Source organism: Falco biarmicus, chromosome 3, assembly GCF_023638135.1.
Source record: "Falco biarmicus isolate bFalBia1 chromosome 3, bFalBia1.pri, whole genome shotgun sequence".
NCBI lineage: Eukaryota > Metazoa > Chordata > Aves > Falconiformes > Falconidae > Falco > Falco biarmicus.
The window spans coordinates 76,240,763-76,265,677 of NC_079290.1; the positions used below are offsets into that span (position 1 = coordinate 76,240,763).

The 24,915-nt window shown below is 37.0% G+C and overlaps 1 protein-coding gene across 4 annotated transcripts in view; it reads left to right on the forward strand.

The window, feature by feature from the left end:
• PTPN3 (protein tyrosine phosphatase non-receptor type 3) overlaps positions 1–24,915 on the forward strand; it is a 132,562-nt gene that overhangs the window by 52,189 nt on the left and 55,458 nt on the right. For 2 of the 4 annotated variants that reach the window (XM_056331933.1, XM_056331934.1), the window contains exons 8-12: positions 2,960–3,080; positions 7,026–7,113; positions 12,533–12,621; positions 19,247–19,310; positions 24,516–24,688. In XM_056331933.1, coding sequence (XP_056187908.1) covers positions 2,960–3,080; positions 7,026–7,113; positions 12,533–12,621; positions 19,247–19,310; positions 24,516–24,688 — 535 coding nt within the window. Of the gene's footprint in view, positions 1–742; positions 849–2,959; positions 3,081–7,025; positions 7,114–12,532; positions 12,622–19,246; positions 19,311–24,515; positions 24,689–24,915 lie in introns of those variants that run through there. The other 2 variants (XM_056331936.1, XM_056331937.1) reach the window with 2 other exon arrangements.

The following is a 24,915-nucleotide window of genomic DNA, read 5'->3' on the forward strand; positions in this document are numbered from 1 at the left end:
TGAATCTTATAAAAATGTGTAATTTTTTAAAATTATTTTTAATTAGTCCTTTGCCTTCTTGCACAAAAAAAAAATATTCTGTGGCTACTTGGCACAAGTCTTTTACTAAGACTTATAAAAGAAACGTCCTCTTTTTATTGAATATGCCCTTCTAAATGAATGGTCTATCATGTTCTTTTCTTTAAAGTCTTCCCTATTAGATATAAGACTCTAAAATGCAAGAATCTGATATTCAAATAAATGTTTTTTATTTTTTTTACTCCTCCTTGGTTCTGTTTTCTTTCATTTTATCTATATTCTTTCCCAGTTATAATGAATTAAACAGCAATAGTTGGCTAGAATGGAAAAAGGTAAACGTATGCTTCCCCCCGCCCCTCCCCCCGTAACTTTGTCCTTATTGACTCAGTGTGTGCTGGCTCATACGATCAGAGCAGAAGCTATGTCAGGAGAAAATCCAATTAGAAATAGGTCTTTAATATTTACTGCTCCTCTGCTGTCTTCTGGAGAAATCCAGTAAAGAAGTGGAAACTTCACAGGTTTTTCTTCTTACTCGAGTCTTGATATGCCCTAACTTATTTTTTTCTACTTGAATAATTAAGTCCTGCACAAGATCATTAGACTTTCATGATGCCTGCTAATCAGCATTTATAATTTCTCTTCAACTGTGACAGTTGGCTGGGGAGTTGGAGAAGCAAGTAGTACTCTAAACTGCTCCCCTTGTTGACATGACCTCAGGTAGCTAGGAGGAAGAGGAAAAAAGACCAGAGCAACCTTCATATTTGGAAGATGAGCAAGAAGAGTCTGCCTCATAATGCATGAAGGAACAGCAGTTGCCCTCTTTAGAGAAGGTAAAACTACAGTAAAAAATATTTTTACCTAATGCGAAAAGAATTGAAATGGGCAATTGCGTTGTCTTACTCCTGGCAATCAGGTCTCTTCCCATTGGCAAGAATGTGATTCAGGCTAGCTGCAACGAACCTTAAAAATGTAGACTGTGATTCAGGAGAAAGATGGGTTATGTTAATGGCTAATAAAAGAAGAAATCTTCAATTAACTACTGTTGTCTGTGAAATTGTGTGGGGTTATTTTTATACTGTTATTAATATACCTACTTGATTCAGAAAGGTTTTATTTTTTTGTTTTTATTGTTATGCCTTGACCTTAGCCTTGGCAAAGACTTGGACTTCTAATATGTAGATATTCCTAAAAATTATTTCAGTTTCTTGTTATAGTTCTGGATCTTCTGTCTTGGTTCTTTTTTGTTTTTTTTTTTTTCTTCATAGACATGTTATTTGACAGAAGGGTTCAAATATGTGTTTTGGTTCTAATGGTAAGTATTTAGTCTTTTGCCAGCTATTTTGCTAACTAATTTAAAATTCGGGCTACCTTTAAAAAGAAAAGGCTAAGTGTTGCAGGAACATCTGCATTACATCTGCATTCAAAATAAATTGCTTACTGTTTATCGTTCCACTTTTTTTATTTACATATTTCCCTTGATGCTGACAATTAGGTGTGCAACTATATTAGCTTCGGACTGCATTTGTCTGGGAATTGTTTTGTATCACAGTAGTTCTGTTTTCTAGGCCATAGAAATCATGCTTTTTGAATATGTAAGTGGCAAATAACTTTTATTTCCTGCATTACAGATACTCCATAGGTACTGTAGCTATAAGTTATTTTAACAGCTCGCCCCTGCCCCCCCCCCCCCAACCTGAATCATTTAAAACACACTTCCATACTTTGCATTTTCTAGAAAACAATAGTAATAGTATTGTTCCTAAAAGTATGCTTTTTAATTTGGTTTAGTTGAGGGGCTTTCTATGCGGAATTGTTTTCAGTCTATATGCTTTATTTTGTGTTAGTTACACAAGTTTACAAGTTGTGCAAGTAACTTCTGGGAAGCTTCAGTGCTTTATAATAACTGTTCAATGCTCCTTAGGAAAAAAGCAGATTAGTACAGGTTCTAGTGATTTTCTTAAACGTACATCAGATTTCATGAAATACAGGGTTTGAATTGTTTGCTTAATTGAAATGAGGTAAATTTGTGGCACATAGGCAAGTACTTTGAAGCAATCTCCCTGCTGCCCCAAAGCTTGCATCTTTATAGCAAGTAAAAGGTTTGTGTATGTTTCCCAGGATATAAACTTGTGCTGACCTAGCTTTTGAAGGAAACTTGCATAGACTGAGGCTATAAACTTATGGTCATTTATACTTTCATTTCTTTTTGGATATACTGACAACTGTGGATAAGAATTAGCTTTTGTCTAGTAACTGTTTAGAAATATATACTGATTAGTATCATGTTAGAAAGGATAAAGTTTTCAGGAACTAAACATTTTTGTTTATTTGGCTGTAAACATATTTTGGTAGCAGCTTGGTAATATTAAGTATAAATCAGCAATTATTTCTCATGTGTTAAGTAACTCATGTTCAGCTGAGACAAGATTAACAATTGTTAGGACAGAGCCACAGTTGGTAGTTTGTACAATTTCTACCAGACAGTGAGAATATTAGATGCTTTCTAAGTGACAGATCTTGTTGAAGATTTCTGATATATTTACTTGACTATAACACATACCAAACTGATTTCATTTGCTGTCTCTTACTGAAGCAATTTGGTATCCTCTGTTAAAGCACTGCACATCTGTGCTGGCATGGCATGTAATGCCTGTCTGTTGATGTTGCAGCTTGTGATGCAAAAGTGGGGTCTATGTAAGTAACTAAAGTAAGTACTGAGTTATTCAGTACCTGACACTATGGTAAGTGTATTTTGGAAAAAAGTAATCTTTCTTCACTGATGTCATACAAGTCCCTGTGTTCAACAGTGCTTGTCTGTAGGGAAGTAATTCAGAATTTCTGCATTTCCCCATATATGTTTTAATGAGGGGAAGGAATTCCTTTGAAGTAATAATCAACTAACTATGAACGCTTTCTGTATGTGTTTCTTGTTTCCTAACAGCACAACTTGGAGATTATAACGCTTCAATACATCATTCAGGATATCTGTCAAATTACAACTTTATACCAGAGCAGAACAAAGATTTTCTTATCAAAGTAGAATCACTACATGAGCAACACAGGTAACATCAACTTTCAGTTCTCTTTTACCCCTTGAGGTTTTTAAAGGAAAAAAGAGTGCCAAAAGGAAGACTCAAATTCTTAGTAGTTTCAATACAACACGGTTTTATTTCATATAGCTTCTATTAAATGAAATGCTTGGTTTTATCATGTAGGTGCTAGACTAATCATATTCAGAGTACGATGCCAATACGTTAAAATATTTAAATAAATTTCTAGCTGTAACCACTGGTAGATCAATTAGCCTTATAATTATTAATGGCAACCATCTAGAATGCTGTACTGGATGTTAGGGGTTTTTTTTTTGATTAAGGATATTTGACCATTTTTCAAATCCTATACTTTTTTTTTTGGTCTGTCTATTGGAAAAAAATTCACCCATGAAACACTTCAATTAATGTTGTGCTTTCTCTCCACTCTCCTGAGTGTACTATAAAAGCTACAACAGATTATTCCAGCTAGTCCACTGCTAATTACTCTTTCTAACCCTACTGCTGTGTCTCTTGTAAGACTGCAGCTTTAGAATTAGTGGTTGATCAGATACTTGCAAGCTGAATGCAAATATGCTAACCTAAGAAATTCTGTGAGTATTCAAGCAAATGAAATATGATTCTCTATGGACGTGTTCTCTCTGTCTGTATCTTTACTGTGGCAGAGCAAGTTTCCCACTTCCCTAGTTTCTTTGATTTATACCCTGAAATATCTCCATTTTCATCTCCTCCTGATATTCCTCAACTTTTCTTGTCATCTTTCAGTACTCTCACCTCTCCCTCATGTTTCTCTACTGCTAGTGGGTGTAATGAGTAGTTCTGAACTTCATGTGTGCTGCCTGGCAGTCCAGGACATGCTTGTGGGTTTTTCATCTGTGGGGAAAAAGACAGATAACCACTAAACTCTAACTGCAGGTACTAATCTGGACTACTTTCCATGTTCAGGAACGCAACAGCTGAGGCCTCTACTCCTTCCAAATTAATTTGTAGTTTTCAGTATTAGAGGGAGATTTGTAGACAGACATGAATAAATCTGCTTGTCTTTAGGAAGCAATCGTCTCTGAGTCTGCTGAGGGAAGGTCTAGAAGTGGTAAGGTTGAACTGATGTGTGCAGTGCTATCACAGCCAAAGATATAAAACTGGTTACGTCCTGCAGAGAAAAGACTAGAAGTTACCATTGATCCAGACAAAGGTGTGGTCAGGTCTGTTGGAAAGACTCCTTTCTTTTCAGGGTCATTTCAGTGATAATGCTTTCATTGAGTGTTTTTGGTAGAGTGAAGTCTTGATGACGGAGAAGTTTAACTGCTGTATTTAAATTCATGTAAGTGGGGGTAATTGAAGTTCTGAATAAAAATACTTGAGTAGACCAGACTAGGGAAAATGCTTATAATTTTAACATCTGTTTTGAAACTTAGCTTTTCAGACCTATTTATTTTGGAGTGTAGGGAGAGGCAAATTATTGTATATCCTGGCAGTATTTCTTGCATCCTCCTTTGGCATTTATAGTGAATATTTAGATCTGAGACATGGTTTTGACTAGAACCGTGCCAGAAATATACTTGACAAGAACAGTTCTGGTGCTTAGCAGGCCTTCTGAGAAGGAAAGACAGGGAGAATTTTTCTTCTTACAGTTTGAAGAGAACAGTATTGTTTTGAAATGAGATTTCTGCTGATCTGGAGTAAATAATATTTGCTGTAGACCATATGGGATATCTGTAAATTATTATACCTTTTAAACTGACATTCTTGGATTGCAGAATTGCAATGCCAGCCCTATACACATCCGTGCTTTTTCATTCTTTAGTGTCTATCCTTTGAGAAACTTTCACAAAGGAAAATTAAAAGGCTAGGATTGCTGAAATGCAGTATAGACTTGAGAAGCCATGTTATGTCCTGGATGTTGTAGCTTAATGCAAGTTGGGGTTTTTTTAGCTAGTTTTCATGCTGCTTTTTGAAATCTGAGAAAGTAGTTCTATAAATATGTTCATACCAGCCACTATTCAGTGGACAAGTAAGTAGCTGTTGAGAAAGCAACTGTTGTCGTTGAACTGGTATAGCTTCAGAAATTTTCCTTTTGTGTTCATCTCTAAGTCTGTAGGGGGATTTTTCTGTATGTAGTTTGTTCTAACAAGGTTTTCTTTATTTTCTTTATTTTTCTTAATACATGAGCAACCTGAGGACTTAGGATGTGTGGATATTATCCAAACTGGTAATGTTTTCATAGTGCTTGCTAGATCTAGCCATCAGTTTGAGGAGAAGGTTGCTTTTGAAACTTCCTGTGATGCTTATATTCCTGGTGATGTTAGCTCTCGTGTATTAAGGGCGATAAAAATTGGAAATGGACACCAAGACTGGTTTCCTCTTGCCTGTTTATCTCACTGAGTAACTGCCACCTGCTTAGGGACCTCAAGGTTTCATTTCATCTCTAATTGAGTAGGGAGGTGTAACAACAAGAAAAAAACCCTGCATCTGTGCTGAGGTACTTTTTCTTGTTGGTGCTTCAAGACACACGGCTTGATCGTTCTGCTGTAGATGGTATACGGAAATTGAGAATTAAAATTTGCAGGTATATCTCATTGGTATGCAATGGACTTTTCTCCCCTTTCTAAATAAAATTCTTGATCAAAATTCAAAAAAGGAAATACTTTTGCAAACATATTCAGCATACTGTTGTATAATAAAATGGTTGTTTTGTTGTTTTTTCTCTGCCTTTCTGACGCAGTATAAGAGATAAGGTGTACTAATGTTTTTCAAAATCAAGGTGACAGTAGTCACTGTAGATATAGGTCTGAGTAAGCAGTTTATGACAAACAGCTCTTTTTTTGCCTTTACTCTTTTTTCCAATGTTGTGACATCCTCAAGCCACACTGCTGGCAATGACTTTCCTGTTCAAGGTGACTTTCAGTTTTGCAGAGCATGATATAATACTTCCTAGAGTGGCTGTTTCAGGGCATAGTATTTTCATGGCCTGGAATTTGAAAGGATGAAAATTAATTGGAAGTAATAGATGTCCACCTTTTGAGGTAAAACCCCTTTCAAAAATGAGAATTACTGCCTTATGTGGAATGCCTTTGTATCTGGAGTTCTTCACACAATGTTAAATGAACTTTTTACAGGTTGTACTTAAATTGTATTTGATTAACATAATTTTATGCTACTTCCTTTAGCATGCCTAAAGGAGTCTTTATAGGTCACATTGCATTAGTCTCAGATGAATAATTAGTAGGCTACATGGCAGAACCAGCTAGGCAGGGATTACTGTTGGATTCTTTGGTATTTTAAACTCCTAGTAGACTCCGTGTAGCCCTTCCATCATGATATATGATCTGTTTATTTCAGGTGTGGGGACTTTTAGGTTTTTGTCTCTGGGGGGGGGGGGAAGTCAGAATTGTAGAAGCTTTCTAGAAGACAAGAAGATAGAATCCTTGTAAGTCTTGCAGCACATTTCACATCTAGCAGTGAGAGAAAAAAGTATTTTAGGACTTAAAGTTTGTATAATCTGTAACTCAGATGGCTTTTCCTTGGTGAGTTACTTGTCTAATCTTCTTTCTCCCCCTTATTTTTTTAGTAGATTTCTGCTTCTTATTTTTCTTCTGAATTATTTCCTTCTGACAGACTGTGCAGTATAGAATATTTACAGATACAGCTTCTTGCTATAAAGGAGGCTTTTATAGGACAATTGTTTCCTCATCTCTAACCAAAACAGATACTAATGAGTTTTTAAAAAAGAATTGGTCCAGAATGACTAAGATTATAACATTGTGTATAGATTGCTCAATTTTTGAGAGGAGCTGAGGAGGGCCTTCACCAGTGAAGAACTCCTAGCACCAGTTAATGAGGTTTATTTGGCAGACACCAGGCTGTTTTTCTTCTGTTTTTCTGCATTTGGAATAAATATAATGTCATGTCTTTAACTTTTGACTAGGGTTCATGTATTTTTTTTTTCTGCTTTTTTAGTGGCCTCAAGCAATCTGAAGCAGAGTCCTGCTACATAAATATAGCTCGAACGCTTGAATTCTATGGCGTGGAGTTGCACAGTGGTAGAGTATGTTTACATTGTGATTTTTCACTTGGAAAAAAAAATATTTATATGTATTTTGACTTGATCTTAACAGCAATAAACGTAGTAGCATTTAAGTATTGACTTTATGGTGTGTAATTTTTAATGAGAGTTGAGTAATTATTCAGTAACTTCTGTATAAATCAGTGCTGGAATTTCAATCAAATAAGGTAGATCTCATCAAAAGTGTAACAATTTATTTTTAAGATAAATTGTTTTAATATGGCAATATTTTTACTAAAGTTTACGAATGTCTTATCATAAAAAAAGAATGCTCTGTTTAGTGCTATACTGTTGTTGACAGATTTTTTTAAGAGTTTACTTTCTCTGAATTTCTAACACAGTGTTAAGAATATAGAGATTTTATCGTGCGTGCATTGACAAGAAACATGTCCTACTATTTCAATGGCTACTGGGATTTGTTTGATTATACTAGCTGTCTGAGACAAATGCCCCAAATACTTTTTTTATTGTGTCCTAGCATGCAAGTCACCATTTGTGCTTTTTATGTATGGCAAATTATTTTGGCATACATCTTGTACTAAAAAGTTAATGAAGTGTAGTGCAGATGTTTGATTTCCTAAACAAAGATGACTCCTGTTTTTGCTAATGTTTTTCTGAGATTTGTTAATAATCCTGACACTGAAAATTTTACCAAAAAATTTTCAATTTCTGTAATGATGGAAGGGATAGAAAAGGTCATTTTCTTCCTTCAGCGTGATGTTTTCTTCTTTTTTTCTTTATGGTACCGCAAAAAAAGTGTTGCATTAAATTTCTAAGAATTCCTAAAGTACTCCTGTATAAAGCCACTGTAATTACATTCATATTCATGAAATACAGTGCTCAAACAGTAGAGGCCTTTTTTTAAGGGTGGGGAAAAGTACAAAGGAAAGGAAATAATTGAAGTGATCAAAATATGAACTTTCTACGCTCATACCATCTGATATGAATATCGGGAGGCAACTGTTATGTGACAGCTGTTAAAAGTGATTACATATCGTGGTTCACATGCATTGGTTGTGGTTAAGTAATCTAGCATGTGTGAATGAAATCCTTATGTTCTTGCGTCTTCTGACAATGTAGAAGCTTTTCCAATTTCTAATGAGGTGATTAACTTTGAATGGTAAATGGGTATCTTAGTAAATTTGACTTTGTCTAGGTTCATTGTCCATTGGGTCATCAGTCACCTGCCTGCTGTATTGAAGAACCCTCTACTGTCACACTGCAGATATCCTGATACGCACTTAACTTGATCAGTGTATTATGCCTTTTAATTTCTGTTGTAGCCCAGTATTTTGATAAACCAACTTAAGTTCCAAGACTGACACCATGAGGCTATTCTCTTAATATTCATGGTATGCTGCTTCTGAAAGTTCTTTAATTTCTGACATCTTCCTGAGTTGCAGGCCACTGAACGACATGCAGGATGTCAGTAGGGGTCATGTCAGTGCCAAGTAGTGAGGGTGGTTCGGAGTGGGTTCAGACATTTTCAACTAAATGAAATTTCATTGCAGTGTGCTGGGCTGCTCTGTCTGAATAGAAATACCTTCTGGAGATATTTACCTAAAGTTGTTTTTTTTTTTATTTGTTTGTTTTATTGGGTTGTTTCCCCAGAGCATTGTTTCATATTTAATGACCTGGGGGCTCATGGCTTGTCAGAATATTAATCATGAGCCCCTACTCTGCCTGACACTAAAGTGTATGATCTTGAATCAAATAAAGTACAGATCTGAATCAAAGCCTTCTCTATTCCAGGCTGCTAAGATGCAGGGTGTCTTGCTGTTTCAATCCAAATTAATTTTTATTTTGAATGATGAAAATACTTGAAATGGTCTGGGTTTTTTAGCAGTTGAACTGAACATGTAGACAATTAGAAGTTGCTAGAAATGAAATAGAAAGCAAAATAGAAATGTCATGCCACCTTTTCTAAATCTGTTTTTGTTATAATTTGAATGTTAAGTTTTGTTCTTAGTCTCCCTTCCTTATGTCAAAGCGGGTACAGGAGTAAGAAAAGTACAAACTAGTAAGTGTCATGTTTTAAGGAAAAGCCTTCTGCGGCAGGTGAAACAGCATTGAGAATGTGAATAATGAACAATTATTATTATTTTTTTGCTTTAGTAGTAAAAACTTTAAGGAGCTTCGGTCTCCCTAGAAAGAGACAGGTTTAAGCAAAAAGAACTTTTTCCGTATGGCTGCAGCTGAACTGTGGAGATTACTGCTATTTTAATGCGTGACCAAGGTGAAATAGGTATCAAGAGTAGTTAGGCAGTTCAGTGGAAGAATGGTTTACTGGAGTCCATTGAACGTACAAAAAGCTGATCCAGGAAATCCTCTAGCTGTAAATCACCAGAAGCTGAGAAGGGGGCTTAGTAGAGGTGTGGTTGTCTCTGGATTTTTGTACTTCCAAAACATCTGTTACAAGTCATCATCTGGGCTGAATGCCATGAGGTAAACCTTTCAACCAACACATTATCACTGATGATGCTCCTGAAGGCCTATAAGAAAAGTGACAGCACTGGATTATATGAGTGGCCACTCTCAATATTATCTTCTGGTAGTCTTCCATGTGTAAAGTGCTTTGCCTGTGCTGCAGCAGTTCTGCAGAAGAATTACTCCTCAGCATTTGGTAGCCCATGTTGGCTGTAAATGACACTTTTCTGAAGTTTAAAACAGACTGTTTCTGAAGTTTGTTGGGAAGGTTAGATACCTCCCCCCACAATATGCTGCTGCTTCACAGAGGCTACTGTGTTATACCCCAGCTTTGGCAGGGATGTTTGCCATCTCCCCCAACTTAGTACTGCTCTTAAATCATCTCTTTAGTTTTGTCATCCCAGTGCTTTTCTTAGTCCTCCTCGGTTTTGCATGGCAAAGGAACCAGGTGACACCTGCTTTTTATAATAAAAGCCTAAAGAAGCTGGTGCTCCTATACTGGTGGTTAAGAGGTGGGATACTTTGGGGTAATGTTTCTTGAAGAACAGATGAGTATCTAGTTTACTTTTTAATGTTTTACGGTACAAAGTTAAGTATTCTGCAGAAGTAGAGTGTGAGCTTTCTTTTTAGCAACTTGCTAAACATGAAACTTCCATTAGTGAATTAATCTGAGCTCAGTTTTCACATGCAGACACTTCTGCTTTTCTCTGAGGATAAATCTGAACTGCTAAAATTGTAATATTAAAAAATGAAATAGCGTTAAACTCGGGCAAGTGAGTTCAATACCATAAAACTATATTGAGATTTCTTGAATTCCTAATATCCACTTGACTCTGGACCCCTATCTCATCTGCTCAACAATTAGTCTGGTCTTAACTCATCTTTCATTTTTTCTCAGACACATGAAGATAGGAAATTTGTAGAATCAATGTTATTTCCATATCTACAAAAATTTAGATGGTAATTGTAAATGAAATCAAATGTGAATCACTATTTAGCTAGATGCCTGGCATAATCATTTTTATCTTTATAATTTTTTTATGATTGTCTCTTTAAAGAAACAAGTAAAAAGAAAAATACATGCATGTTATTTCTTAGTTGTGCAATTTAACAGCATAGCTATTTTGAAAAGAAAATAAGTGCACATCTAAATCATCTTTCTTTTGGTAGACCTTCTTTTTTTATACCGGTCCAAATTCTTGTTTTCATATTGCTTAGGTTTAATTTATGAGAATTCATTATAACAAATGGCATGGGAGATTAGTATTTTGGACCAGGGCAGATGGGGTTGGGGAATGAACTTTGTTCTAACAAAGATCCTGGAGGAAATAGTTTAGCCTAATTAAGCCCTATCAAGTGTTTAGCTAATCCTTTGTTCCGGCTACATCATGTAGGTTTTCACCTTTTTCTCCTAAAGCTGTTTTTTTCTACACTCTGTTGATTTTTTTTTTATTTTTTTTTTTAAAAGCAGCAGCCTGGAGTAAGCTCCAAGGGCTAATAAACCAGGCTTCTGCCCTGCTTTACCTTGGCTGTATCATGGCAGGGGCAGCTAAATTACATGCAATTCATCTCTTGAAATACCTCAGTTTTCTCCCAGAATATTAAAATAAAGGAGTGTCAGTTCAGGATTTCTGTATTATGCTGGCATGAACTGGCAGTTCAGGAGCATCTTCCAGTGGAAATTCAACCAACATCTCTAGCAGCAGTTCTTTGCAAAGTCGGAGCAGCATGTTGCTGAAGGTTATTAATAATTTCAGCTGATTCCGGTCTACCTTGAATGTATATGGGCTGCTACCTACCTACCTATTTTCTTTTATTATACTGTCACTGATAAGATTGGTATGTCTCCCATCTTGTTAGTATTCATTGTTAACGCACTGTACATCAAACAGGTTATGCTCATTTTCTGCGAACTGCTGTGGTATTTCACTGGCGGTTTATAAATCACATTGCAAATTAGGCTCAGCTTCATTCATATGCCTGTATGATGCTTCTGTCCAACTATTTTGAAAGGATTTATTGTAGGCTTTTCACAGTATTGTTAGAGCACATGCTGCCAGTTCTATTCTTCTGTACCTTTCCGATATAAAGACTTTGGGGCTGGACAGACACGAGAGACTTGTGTTACCTGAGCGCAGAGCGCCATCTAGAGGAGCAGCTGAGCTACTGACGGCTTTAACACAGTCATTCTCTTCGGCCATCCTTTACGAAAGAGTCTGAGACTACTTTTGAGTCAAACCTGATGTTTTAACCAATGGGTTCTGCACTTACATGTAGATTATTTCAATGTTCAGCTCTGTTAGGAATTTAAGTAATAATCTATGTGTTGATCATAGAGAAATAGGAAGGCAAGATTTGCAACTTGTAACATCGGTTTGGGTTTAGACTCAACGATTCAGCCTGTCTATGTCCCCCCACCCTTTTTATTTTTTTAATCTTCTTTTAACTCAAGTGTTTGCTTATATGGAAGCATGTGTTTCCTTTTGAGTATCTCAATACCTGTAAAGGATTGTAAATTTATGGATTCATTTTTCCAGTTATGCATGTTATGCTGATGCACAGTTTTTGGTTAATAATAGATTCAGTTTAGTGTATCAAATATTCCCACACATGTGTGTTCCTCTAGCATGCTCTTATATGCAGAATTGTGGTTGCCTTCTGCCCAGACTTTGTTGGTAAGACTTTTCAAGAAAAAATAAGGAATTATTTAATCTTTTAAACAGCTTAGAATCAGGACATTTGTGTTCAGTTCCCAAAATTCTGACCTAAAGAATATCTAGTATAGTAAGGCGAACATTACAATGTGTTTTAGAGAGTGAAAGCTTATAATACCTAGTAGATAACATCAAAGGAAAGACATGCATGACATTGCCTCAGGATAGCAATATGAATATAGAAATATTGAAAATTAATTTATAAGTAAATGGAATGACATAAGCTGTGTCTGTGTTCTTACAGTATTTTTCTTTTGCAGGATCTCCATAACCTAGATCTCATGATTGGGATTGCATCCGGTGGAATTGCTGTATATAGAAAACTCATCTGCACAAGCTTCTATCCCTGGTAAATTCCTTTACTAGTAAAGAATTATGTCTGGTCATTTCAGTCTTATCTATGTTTTCTTTAACATTTATCCCAAAGAAGCCTACAATACATACATTTTTTCTATGTGGAGTATCATGGTATTTCCTTGTGCTGAGATAAAAATGAAACCTGTTGTCTAGGCCTTTAATTCTTTAAGACTTCTGAACTCCTTGTGCTGTGTTGAAGTCTTGATCAAGTTAAGTCACATAGAGGTGTGAGTACGTGATTAGGAGGACCCTGTGGTCTTAGAGATTTGCTGCTGTTATACCCAATAATATGTCTTTTTAAAAATCAGTATTACTAGTAAAGCTAGACAGCTAATGGTCTCATCATTTTATCCTGTCATTCATCAAGAAGATAAATTGGAAAAAAATAATTGGAAAAGAAATGTAAAACTACTTGTTTAGAGTTTCAGGTTTACTGGAGTTTAAATTATTTAAATTTTATTTAAATATTAATTTTAATTTTAAATAAAGTATATAAATTTAAATTACAAATTTAAAAATTTTGTCAAACAAGGCTGTATAACATTAACAAGTTTTGGAGTCTCCAGGGGAGAGACCTTTGCGTTATTCTAGGATACTGAAAATGTTAGATTGCATGATAGTGCTGTAGAAAATAATCTCTACAAAGAAACAGTGAGCATGAAAAGTTTAATATGAATGACATTAGAAATTAGTTAAGCTGTAATTTTTTATAGTAGTTATGGGCTTTATTAGTTATACCATACTAAAAATGATAACATGAATTAGAAATTACATGGAGGCTGGACATTTCCTTAAGGTTAATGGATAGGATCAGGAAGAATTTTTCCTAGTCTTTCAAAAGTACTAATTTATATTGTATAGTTGATAAAGTATAGCTTTATCATGTTATGCATAATTTCCTCATAATTTATAACAGTTTCTCTGGAGAACATTTTCAGTATACCATCATACTGTTCTTAATCATGACAGAAAAGTACATTCTAATGCGTTGTGCTTGCTTTTCACCCCTAATTATATAAAAAGGTCCTTCTTGCCAATATTCCTTAAATATTCGAGTCATTCCATCCTTTAATTATGCACCCAACCTAACAGGTATTTACTACAGGAAAGCAATAAAATCAGTTTCAATTTAAATATTAGTGGAAGATGTTCTGCACAGTCCCTGAGTTTTCTTTCTTTCTTTGCAGCGAGTTGATTTCAGCTCACTTGGATGTACTGTTAACCATCTTAAATGTCAGTAATACTCTCATACAGCATGGTGACATCTTGTTTTTTTTCCATTTCTAATGCCCACTAAAGCATGAAAGACTTTTATATTTTACCTTTGTGCCGAGTTCTGCCCTTTAATATGTCAATCTTTCAGCTTTAAACAGCTCAGGTCTTAAAAACTGCCAGCTAGAGGCACGTTTTATGTCTTCTGCAAGTCATCTTCTGCCAGCTTAGTGACCTAAGGTATGAATGGATTATAGTTATTCCTGAAAACCATAGTGATAGCATTTTAACATCCAGGGCTATATAATTCTTCAGAGAAGGGAAAGAGAGCTTTATAGCACACAAGACAGGAGGAATCCACAACTTCAGGTGCTACTGTAACTCCTGGATAGCACAGAGGAATAAAATGCAAATACTAAAACATCATTCCCAAAAAACTATTCTCATTTTCAAACAGAAACTGAGGGGAATAAACCCCACAGACCTTTTAGTTCAGATAATTTCCACTCTATGAGGTTTCAGTAGCAAAATTTTCAGCTGACAACTAAAGCAATTGTTCCAAGCTTTCCTTCTCCCTCTCTAAAAATATCTTCTCAACTTGAAAGGGGCAAAACCTCATTACATGGGGGATAGCTTCTTGATGTTTTATTTCTGTCTTCTTGAATGAGTTAGTAATAATCATTTATGCAGGAATGGTGCCCATTCCCTGCCCTGCCCCCCCCCCCCCCCACTTCCCCCCAAGAAAACCCCAAACAAGCAAACAAAGAAGGTCACCAGAGCAGACTAGCTTGTGCTGTATTTGTGGTAGACACTTTCATTTTCTTTTTAAACCTCAAAGCAGGATATATTTCTGTAGTGCCTGGAGGTTTAACGTATCTTGGTTGGGCTTGAAGGTGTGCAGATAAGGAGATTTCTTACAGAATAGTATATACCTGAGAATGAGGGAAAAAAAAGCAAAACAAAAAAACCCAAAACAACTCCCCCTTCAAATAATTGAAAAGATATTTAGGCTTTTTATGTAACAACATTTGTAGTAAGCAGATTTTCCTATGGGCTGAGCAAGCTTCACCATAAACATTGTAGAACTCAAGGTGGCAGCAAATGCCATCAAAGCATTCTTTCCAAAACTAAATAAAACACTCTGCAGCATTACTGGATGACAGCAATACAACTATACGATATGGTAGTAGTCAAAGACGACCAAAAGTTTTCAGGAACAGAGGCAGTGAGAGTACTGCCTTTGCAAAAGGAAGATTTTCAGTCAAGGCAACCTACGTAAGGAGCTGACTGATCAGTCCGAGGCAGTGCAAGTCAAGACAGATTTAAAAATAACTCTGAATTTAACACAGTGTTTTATATGGTCTGGAAAGTTATTCTTGGGGATGCTCAACTATTTTGTAATAATTTCCATATTAGTTTTGCAAGTAAAATGTTAATGGCAAAAACGTACAAGCACTCTACATCAGCAGCAATTAAGGTTACGTATTAAATGCTGTTCACTGTATGCAGTTTCTTTGCTTTGAAAACTTCAAGAGAAACTACTGGAGGGATACATTCTAAATTGCTAGTTAAAATTTGAATAACAACTCAACAGTCTTACATAGCAAATTTGATGGAATCTTTCTTGCTGAATCTTCCAATGGCAATATATCAGGCATACAGCTAAAGAAACATTTTTGCTTCAAGTTAAAAATAACAGTGTTTAGTACTAAGTGCTACGACAGAATTCCCATTTTAATCATAAATTACTAATTCTGTTGCCTAGTAAGTGAAAATAAATCTATTTTGACCCTTGTGAATGATAGGAATATGGGACCCAAAAGATGTATCATTACTAATGTGCTAAAAGTATTGAGCATATTACAAGTAAACCGTGAAATTTAATGATTTGGAATGTTGCATATTCACTGGACAGATCATTGGTGAGTGGTAAAAGCAGCTGAGCCACCAGTTAGAATAAGAGTAACTGCATCCTCTTCAGATCATGTTTTGGATGTGGCATCTTCAAGCACTTCTTAAATCTGAATCCTTTGATACCTTAATCTCTTAGATTATTTTTTTTTTTTTTGGAGGATTCTGCTCTATGTGAACATTCACTCAATTTGTAGGCGTAACATTGCAAATGATTTTTAGTTAATGTTAAATAAAACTGTCAGATTAGTAAGTGTTCTTTGTCACTGAATTAAATAGGTTTAGTTGTACTTTAAGAAGAATGAATGGAATTCAGAGGGATGCTCTACTTAGAGGAGAATCAAAATAGAGACTTAAAGCCCTGAATTGGCTTGAAGTGATTATGTGGTCATGCAGTGAATGATTTTTTTTTATTTTTATTTTTTTATTTTTTTTAAAAAGGGAGGTAGAGAGAGGAGAGGAACTGACAGAGTTTTGGTATTTTGGGATGGCGGCTACCTTTTTGTTACTGTGTTGAGGGTGTTTTGCTTGGTCTGCAAGGTTAGTTTTGTGTCCTGCATTTCTGCTGGCATTATGTTAGGGTAAGAACAGACTACAACAGCAACTGTGTAAGCTGAGAAAAACTCCTAAAATTTTTTTGTTGAATTTTAATCTAAGTCAAGAAACATGGTAAGAAAGAACCAGAAGCACAGAACTTGAGTACTAGTTCAGGTAGAATAGCACTAGGATTAAGAAAGGATTTATATATAAATGAGTCCTATCTAATTAAATACAACTGAAATTCAGAACCCAGAACTTCTAGATGAGCCGTACAGATCATTGCTGTTTGCGGTAGGAAATCAAATGGTACAAATATTTCAAGAGTTGGTTTAACAGGAGAGTTGGGTATGATTTAAACTTTCCATTAACTTTTGTACAACAATTTGCCTGGTTGCCAAAGAATAGTGTTAATGAAATTCCTGGCATTTTGTCGTTTTGTAATTGATGGAGAAAAGCATTTTCAGAAATGGGCACATGTTCAGTTTTCCACCTGTTTTGTGAAGGAAGTGAGGATTGTTCATTCCATTATCTTTCTTGTTTGTAACTGTCAAATACACTTTTCTGTATCAATGAAGGATATTGCTCTTTAACAAGTGCATCTCTCATGGGCGGTGGAGAATTGATGATATGCCATTGTCCCACTTGCTGAGAGCGATGCAAAAACTGTGCTAAGAACTGAGAGGACCTTCAATGTAGTTCATACCTGATGAGATCTAGGGTGCTGTGGAATATTATCAGTTTGTGAGAGTATTCTGAGACTTTTGGCAGCAACCTTCCAAAACTCTTTCATGGTGTCTTTTAAAGACAGATATGACTTGATCAGACCTTAAATAGCTTTCCCAAGGCTTCCATATGATTCCAGCTAATCACAGATTTCTTATTCCAAAATGTGTAGGCTTTCAGTTATTGCAGCAGAAGTATTGCAGACAAAATTTAGGTATTTTAAACAAATCACAGAACAGTCAGGGTTGGAGGTCACCTAGTCCAACCCCCTGCTAAAGCAGGTTCACCCAGAGCAGGTTGCACAGAGTCACATCCAGGTGGGTTTAGAATGTCTCCAGAGAAGGAGACTTTGCAACCTCCCTGGGCAGCCTGTTCCAGCGCTCTGTCACCCTCAGAGTAGAGAAGTTTTCCCTCATGTTCAGGTGGCGCTGCCTGTGCTGCAGTTTGTGCCCGTTGCCCCTTGTCCTGTCACTGGGCACCACTGAAGAGGGCCTGGCCCCATCCTCTTGGCACTTGCCCTTGTGATATTTGTAAGCATTGATAAGATCCCCTCTCAGTCTTCTCTTCTCCAGGCTAAACAGGCCCAGCTCTCTCAGCCTTTCCTCATCAGGGAGATGTTCCAGCCCCCTCATCACCTGCATGGCCCTCCACTGGACCCTCTCCAGCAGTTCCCTGTCCCTCTGGAACTGGGGAGCCCAGAACTGGACACAGCACCCCAGATGTGGCCTCACCAGGGCAGAGGAAAGGGGGAAGATAACCTCCCTTGACCTGCTGGCCACCCTCCTCCTAATGCCCCCCAGGATCCCATTGGCCGCCTTGGCCCCAGGAGCACCCTGCTGGCTCATGGGCACCTTGCTGTCCTCCAGCACTCCCAGGTCCTTCTCCGCAGAGCTGCCTTCCAGCCGGTCAGCCCCGGCCTGTGCTGGTGCGTGGGGTTGTTCCTCCCCAGGTGCAGGACCCTGCACTTGCCTTTGTTGAACTTCATGAGGTTCCTCTCACCGCAGCTCTCCAGCCTGCCCAGATCTGGCTGAATGGCAGCGCAGCCTGCTGGTGCGTCAGCCGCTCCTCCCAGTTCTGCATCATCAGCAAACTTGCCGAGGGTACGCTTGTCCCTTCATCCAGGTCATTGATGAAGAGGTTGAACAGGACTGGACAGTGCTGACCCCTGGGGAACACCACCAGCCACAGGTCTCCAGCCAAGCTCTGTGGGGCTGATCAGAGCCCTCTGAGCTCTGCCATCAGCCAGGTCTTGATCCACCTCACTGCCCGCTCACCTGACCCACACTGCCTGAGCTGGCCCATGGGGATGTTGTGGGAGACAGTGTCAAAAGCCTTGCTGAGGTCAAGGTGGACAACACTCTTCCCTCACACTCTCCCTTCATCTACCCAGCCAGCCATTTCATCATAGAAGCCTATGAGGTTGTTCAGGCATGATTTCTCTTTGGTGCATCTTGTTTTGATGTTGGGATGTGCGTGGGAACCTAGAAGTTTTGTTTAATTTAGCAAAACTGATAAACATATAATTAAAATAAAAATTGCTTAAGGACCAGTTCTAATTCTAGTCCTTACCTTAAAAATCTTTATTCCCACTATGTGTATATAGAAAAGAGGTGTTTAGTTCTGTATAAATTTACCACATAAATTATGTAGCAATGTTAATAATTTAAGTGAAAAAATATACTAATACTCATTCTTATGGTTTTCATCCTTCTACAATTATGATTTTATTGAGTGCTTTTTAGCTATTAATATAAGTACATGGTATTTTTCATGTTATGAAACCAATTGTGTGAAGTCTCTGGGGAATTTCAGATGTTGTATGACCAACTCTGTTGTGTCATTAGGGTCTTAAATTCTGTTCCTTTAGTCACAGTTGTCATATGATTCTTAAGTTACACAGACTTGACACATTTAACATTTGTGCAGCTTAGTAAAGGATGTCATCAAGTTTTTGCTGCAAGAATAGATTTGGTGGGAGAGAATTGCAGTGTGAACTATTTAAAGAGTAAATGAGGCAGAACCTCAATTTTAAAAAGGACTTTCCTTCTTAGCTAAAATTTTTTCTTTGAGTTTCTTGACATCTATTTGCCACTCAACACAGGAGATGAGCTGCATGTTATTCATTGAATATGTATCAGCTATAATCTTTTAGGCTTTCTGTAATTGGTATTATTTTTTATTGTTTTATACTTCTAAACTTTGCTTAGTATTTCATGGTCTGTTTCTTCTAGGGTGAACATATTAAAAATTTCCTTTAAAAGGAAAAAGTTTTTTATACAACAACGGCAAAAACATGTAAGTAGTCATTTAATTTTATTTTGCTCAAGTGGTCATGTTAAGTTTTTTTGCCTTAAATGTGAAGACAACAAAATGCTGATCAAAAGGCTCTGTTGTGGTAACTTGCCTTTGAAATTCTGTTTTCTTAACTTGCTACTGCTGTTGCGGTCTCCTTATCCTCACTGTGTTTCCCGTGTTTGTTTCCTTTCCAATACTGAATCCTTCCACATTCAGTCTCTTGGACTGCGTCGTTCCCATGCAGGTTTCTTCTCCCTTGGAGACCTGGGGGAAATGCGTATCTTAATCCTTTCTACAGTATTTAGTAACCTAGCATAATTCCCTTTTCTTGCTAGCATTTGCTGCTCTCTTTGATGTTTTGTAAAGTTTCTTAGTGCAGTGAATCTACTAAACAGCTGCTTATCCCATCTATGAGGACGTTATGAGGTCCCTTCTGCTTATGGGGCTCAGAGTTCTGGGAGCAAGGAGGGTTTCTGGTGAAAAGGAGAGCTCTGCAGCTGAAAGACTTGAGGTTGGAAAGGGCAATAGTGCACCTTCTGCTGCACATAACATGCAGGGCTTTAGAAGTTGGCAAAATATGTGAAGATACCTCATGAAACTGATGTTAATTTTTTCTGCTGTTAAGAGTAGTCTTCTGAATGCTGTATGGTTTTTGCAGAGCAGTTGTAATATATTACTCAATGTAATAAGGGAAAAGAAATCTTGTTTACAGTATTGTGCTGCCACAGTATGAACAGATAAATTAAGGCATCTTTTTACAAAGAGAAGGGACTATTTGATATGACGAAAAAAATACAGAAATTAGTGACCAGCAGATATATAAATATTTTAATTCAGTTGAGGATGAAACTCAAATAGATAGTAAAAGGTAAGTGTTATCTTACACCTAAACTTTATGGAAGCTCTTTCCAGTAGTAAATGAGCTCTTAAAGGTGTGTTACAAGAAGACCCTCTGACCCCCATTGGTTAGAAGGCCTGCTGAAGACAGATTGCTAGGAAAGCTTTTTTACCGAAAAGGAGGTATTTCATCTTTCCCCCCTGTCCTTTGGTGCTTATCTTCCAAATTTGAGGACTGTGCATGCATGTACACATTCTTACTTTTCAGGGCTTATGTGTAAACAAAGTTATATCTAGAGGTAGTGTTACTGCACTAATACAGACACACACAGCATGTGCAAATGACACTGTTTTCTCTTCTGAGAGAGTTATGTCCTAATGCACTGTAGAGGGGTCTTAAGTTTTTTGCAAGCTGTAAGTTTCTAAATACGTTTTTTTATCTGCAAGCCAAGCTGTAAGTTTCTAAAGAGGTTGTTTATATGCAGGCTTGTCTCAGTGTGTTCATATATATCACTGTATGAAGAAATGAGTTGTTGGCAAACCAGTCTACTAAGTTGTGTGTGTAATTGTATTTGTATTACACTCAGTGTAATTGTATTACACTTGCAAGTATTACCTTATTCTAGATTGGTGGATTAAAAATTCACTGATAAGTAGACATTTTAAAATTCTAAATATCTTCAAGTATACAAATATGGGCAAGTGTACGGACAGCAATTTCCAAATGTGTCTTTAGAGTAAACATAGGAACAGGACTCTCTGAGAGTGATCAGTAACAGCGGACAGTAATATGAGTGTACCTCATCAGTGTATCTCAGTAGACATGAAAAAGGAGACCAGGCGTGCTATTAAATCTCTAGGTATGTCCATACTGGTCAGTTAGCTCCCTTTGCTTGAAATTTAGGGCAGCACGCCTGCAGTACTTCAGTGGTATTGCTTGGAAAAGCTTGCTCTTGCAATGGCAAGGGAGTGAGGGCGCAGCTGTACTACTAGAGGTTTTCTCCAGAACTGTGGGTTGATCAAGGGGTTTGTGAGGGCAGATGACAGGTGTTGTCAGTCTTTTGAGTGATCAGATTTTTGCTTGGAAGTACAGGAGAAAATAGGTAAATGGGCCTGAAAGTAAGGAAGATGGAAGAATGTGGGGAAAGCAGAGCAGATACTACATATTCATAGGCAAATTTTTATTAAAGATATTAACAATGCTATCACACTTCAGTTTTGTATGTCATATGGAGATTTCTTAACAAAATCTACAGAAAGTTCTCAAAGGCTGTGAATTTGCAGTCATCTGAGATGTGCCGTATTTCATTGATTTATTCTCCTTATTTCTCTTACTCCTTTTTTCTTTCCTTATGCCCCTGTTCTGAAGGTTCATCTTACCTTATCTCACTCTCTCCCTGCTACTCGCCACCTCTTTTACCTTCCCACTGCTTCAGTCTGTTGATCAGCTACGTGATAGAAGTATGCAATGTTTCTGTTTCTGCTGAACAGCTACATAAGGACTGGGGAGCAAGACTGATGAATCAGTGAATGTCTGATGCTATAAAAGCTCATGATACGTAGATTTAGTAAAGGGTGCAAGATTTAAGGTAGGAATAGGAGCTATGCTGGCTTACAGGCAACACTTTAAAGCTGACAGAAATGAAATGTTATTTGCAATTTGTTTATCTAATGCTTAAAAACAACTTCATGTTCTGCATATTAAAATATATTTTTATTTGCTATGCTGTAGATATTTTTTCAAATTCTCTGAATGGAATAGACATACATTTGACACAAAGAGCTTCCCTGGTGCTGAAAGAGCAGGACACTCACTATAGCTATTGAGAACTGTTCCCTTACCGTAACTGGCCATAAATTTCTCTAATACTGTTTTCTGGAGAACTATTAAAATACCGTTCTTTTGGAACTTGAGCTGGGAAGTATGATGGGCATTAGATCCTTGGGTCCCGCTAGAAGTCTTCGCCTTTAAAACAGTACATAGATTTAATAGTGCAGTTTGCAAGGTGGCCTGTTAGTGAGCCAGATGGTTATGTTAACAAAACCTTTTGTTAATCTAAAAATAGACCGAGTTTTTCTGAAACTTCTGAAAGTATTTATCCTACTTTAAGTCCATATTTAGACTTTTAGCCCACTTAAAAGCTGCTAAAAAGGTTTTGTGACAACAGTGGGGAAGAACACACCTATGATATTGACAAGTTTCATTTCTATTTTCAAACTTTACATTTTAATAAATTAATCTAACATTATTTTTTTAACTTTACACTATGGCTTTTCAGTGTAATTGAGATGTTTGGATTAATTTGTGTAGCAATTGAAAGGCCAGTGCTTTCTTTTATTTGTCTTCTGGAATAGTAAAACACTTCAAGTGGTATTCAGCCAACGGAGAGTATGGCAGAAATCCATTTGTTGTTAAATCTTTAAGTGATATATGCTTCTTATATTGCAAGAAATTCTGAGCTAAAATTTCATGGTGCTTGCATGCTTTATTTTATATAAGCTAATTAGAAGCTACTGTGGCAAACTGACAAACATTAATTGGTTCCATTATGCATAAGGCTCAAATAACAAACCCTGCTGCTTAAAAAACCCTATTTAAAAAAAATTAAAATATATTTTAATAGATATAGGGAAAACAATCCTGAAAGATTTCAATCAGTTAACTGTTTTACAGTGTGTATGTGAAATCAAGAGGCAAATCCTTTTTATCGTTATCTTGAGATTCTCTCTGGTTTTTTAAAATAGCGGCTTAAGTCATAGCACCAGTCATAAAATGATATGCAGAACGTGGCATTGATCTCTGATACATAGCATTTGTAAAATGTTGCCTAGACATTACAAGAACACAAGAAAAATACCGCATATTCCAGACAAAATGTTCTGTAGTTACTTCCCAGCAAGATTGTTCCTGTGAACAAACCAAAGGACATTGGCAACTAGAAGTCAAGGTGTTACACAGTTGGGACCTCGATTTCTTGCTGGGCTGTATGAGAGAGACCTTTGTTAGATCTTTGAGTTCTTTAATAAAAAGGCTTTGCGACCCAAATCCTGACTTCCTCCAAAGTATGAGCTAGAAAGACAGATTTACTGAGATGGTTGCCAGCCTAATGGTATGCTCGGTTGTCAAAATTCGGTCATAACGCAGGACAGCAGGAAAAGATGAGTGATTAAATCAAAAACTTGCTTTTTTTATTGCAGTGCTGAGCTGTAATGGCAATTAACTTGGGTGTCATGTTACCTTCCTTTCTCCTCTTTGCTTTACTCTTCATTCTGCTTTCTTGTGCAAAAGAGAAATAGAAATAGCTGCAAACATCTTGTGCAAAACTCTTGGGATCTGAAATAGCTCAACAAGTACTACAGTTGGTAAGGACATTAATGCGGGTGGCACAATTGTTACAACTGTGTTTCACTGGCACTTTGGCACTGAAATTGCAAGTAAGAGTTTGCAAGACAACAACAACCAAGACAAACAAGCTTTGTATTCTGCTTTCTTTTGATCTCCTCATTGTGGTCTCATGTTACCATCCAGAAAGGAGGGACTGGATCTGAACAGCAGTAGCAGCAGCTCCAGTCCCATCACAGCTACTTTATTTCCCCCAGGATGGATCACTGTTAACATCTTTAGTGTCTTCTAGAAGACTATCAAGCAGATGCTTTTTGCATACTGTGGGTCTTGAAAGAACATGGTAGAACTGAAGCCTTATGCAAAGGGCGTGTTTTTTTTTTAACTCTGAGTGTGACTGAGCACTGGCACAGGCTGCCCACACGCCTGTGGGGTCTCCTTCTCTTGAGGCATTCAGAACCCCTCTGGACATGATTCTGTGCAGCCTGCCCTAGAGGAACCTGCTTTAGCAGGGGGTTGGATTAGATGATCTCCAGAGGTCCCTTTCAATCCCAACCGTTCTGTGATGATGTGAAGAGTTTGAATTCGAAGTTTGAGGGTTTTTTTTTTTCCTTTGCACCCGTAATAGAATGTGTAAAAGAATTTTGTTTGTCATAGGAGGTCAAGATCTGACTGGAAACCTGAAACTATATTTAGCTACTTAATATTTCACCTGTATATACAAAATCTTCACCACTTAAGACTTATTTTGTTAACACTGTAAAGATTAGGAACTAAAAAACTTAATAGTTTTTCAGTATTGCTTAAACTTTTGAAGTGTCTGTTTTGCAGTTTAGAACTTCATATGGTCATGGGGCTATTTTGGCCATCTCCAGCTCAAAATCTACTATATGCTGATTTTTTGTTTCCCTAAATGCCTTTTTCCTATTTAAGCTAAAAGTAATTTTATTGGTTTTTTTATGAGCTTGTTTACTGTGTTTGATCTGCTTGTATATATTGAAATGTGTTATTTCCTACTGTTTCAGAATGAATCCAGAGAGCATATTGTTGCCTTCAACATGTTAAATTACAGAGCATGCAAGAATCTATGGAAATCTTGTGTAGAGCATCACACGTTTTTTCAGGCAAAGAAGTCCCTACCTCATGAAAAAAAGATATTGTCACATTATTGGACGCTGGGTTCTAGAAATCCAGCAAAGTAAGTATTGTGTGAAAGCATGTTTTGCTTTGTAATGGGAATGGGAGCACCTGTCTAAGTGATAGCTCAACTTGGAGTGACAAGAGTTCAGTTCTGCTCACAGCTGTGTCCCAGCCTGTATGTGAACCATTTGACAAGTTATATAGCTGTGACTTCAGTTTCTGCAACGTGGTATCATTACAATAGAACGTTTCTTATAATTTCCTAGAAAGACATTCAAATATAAG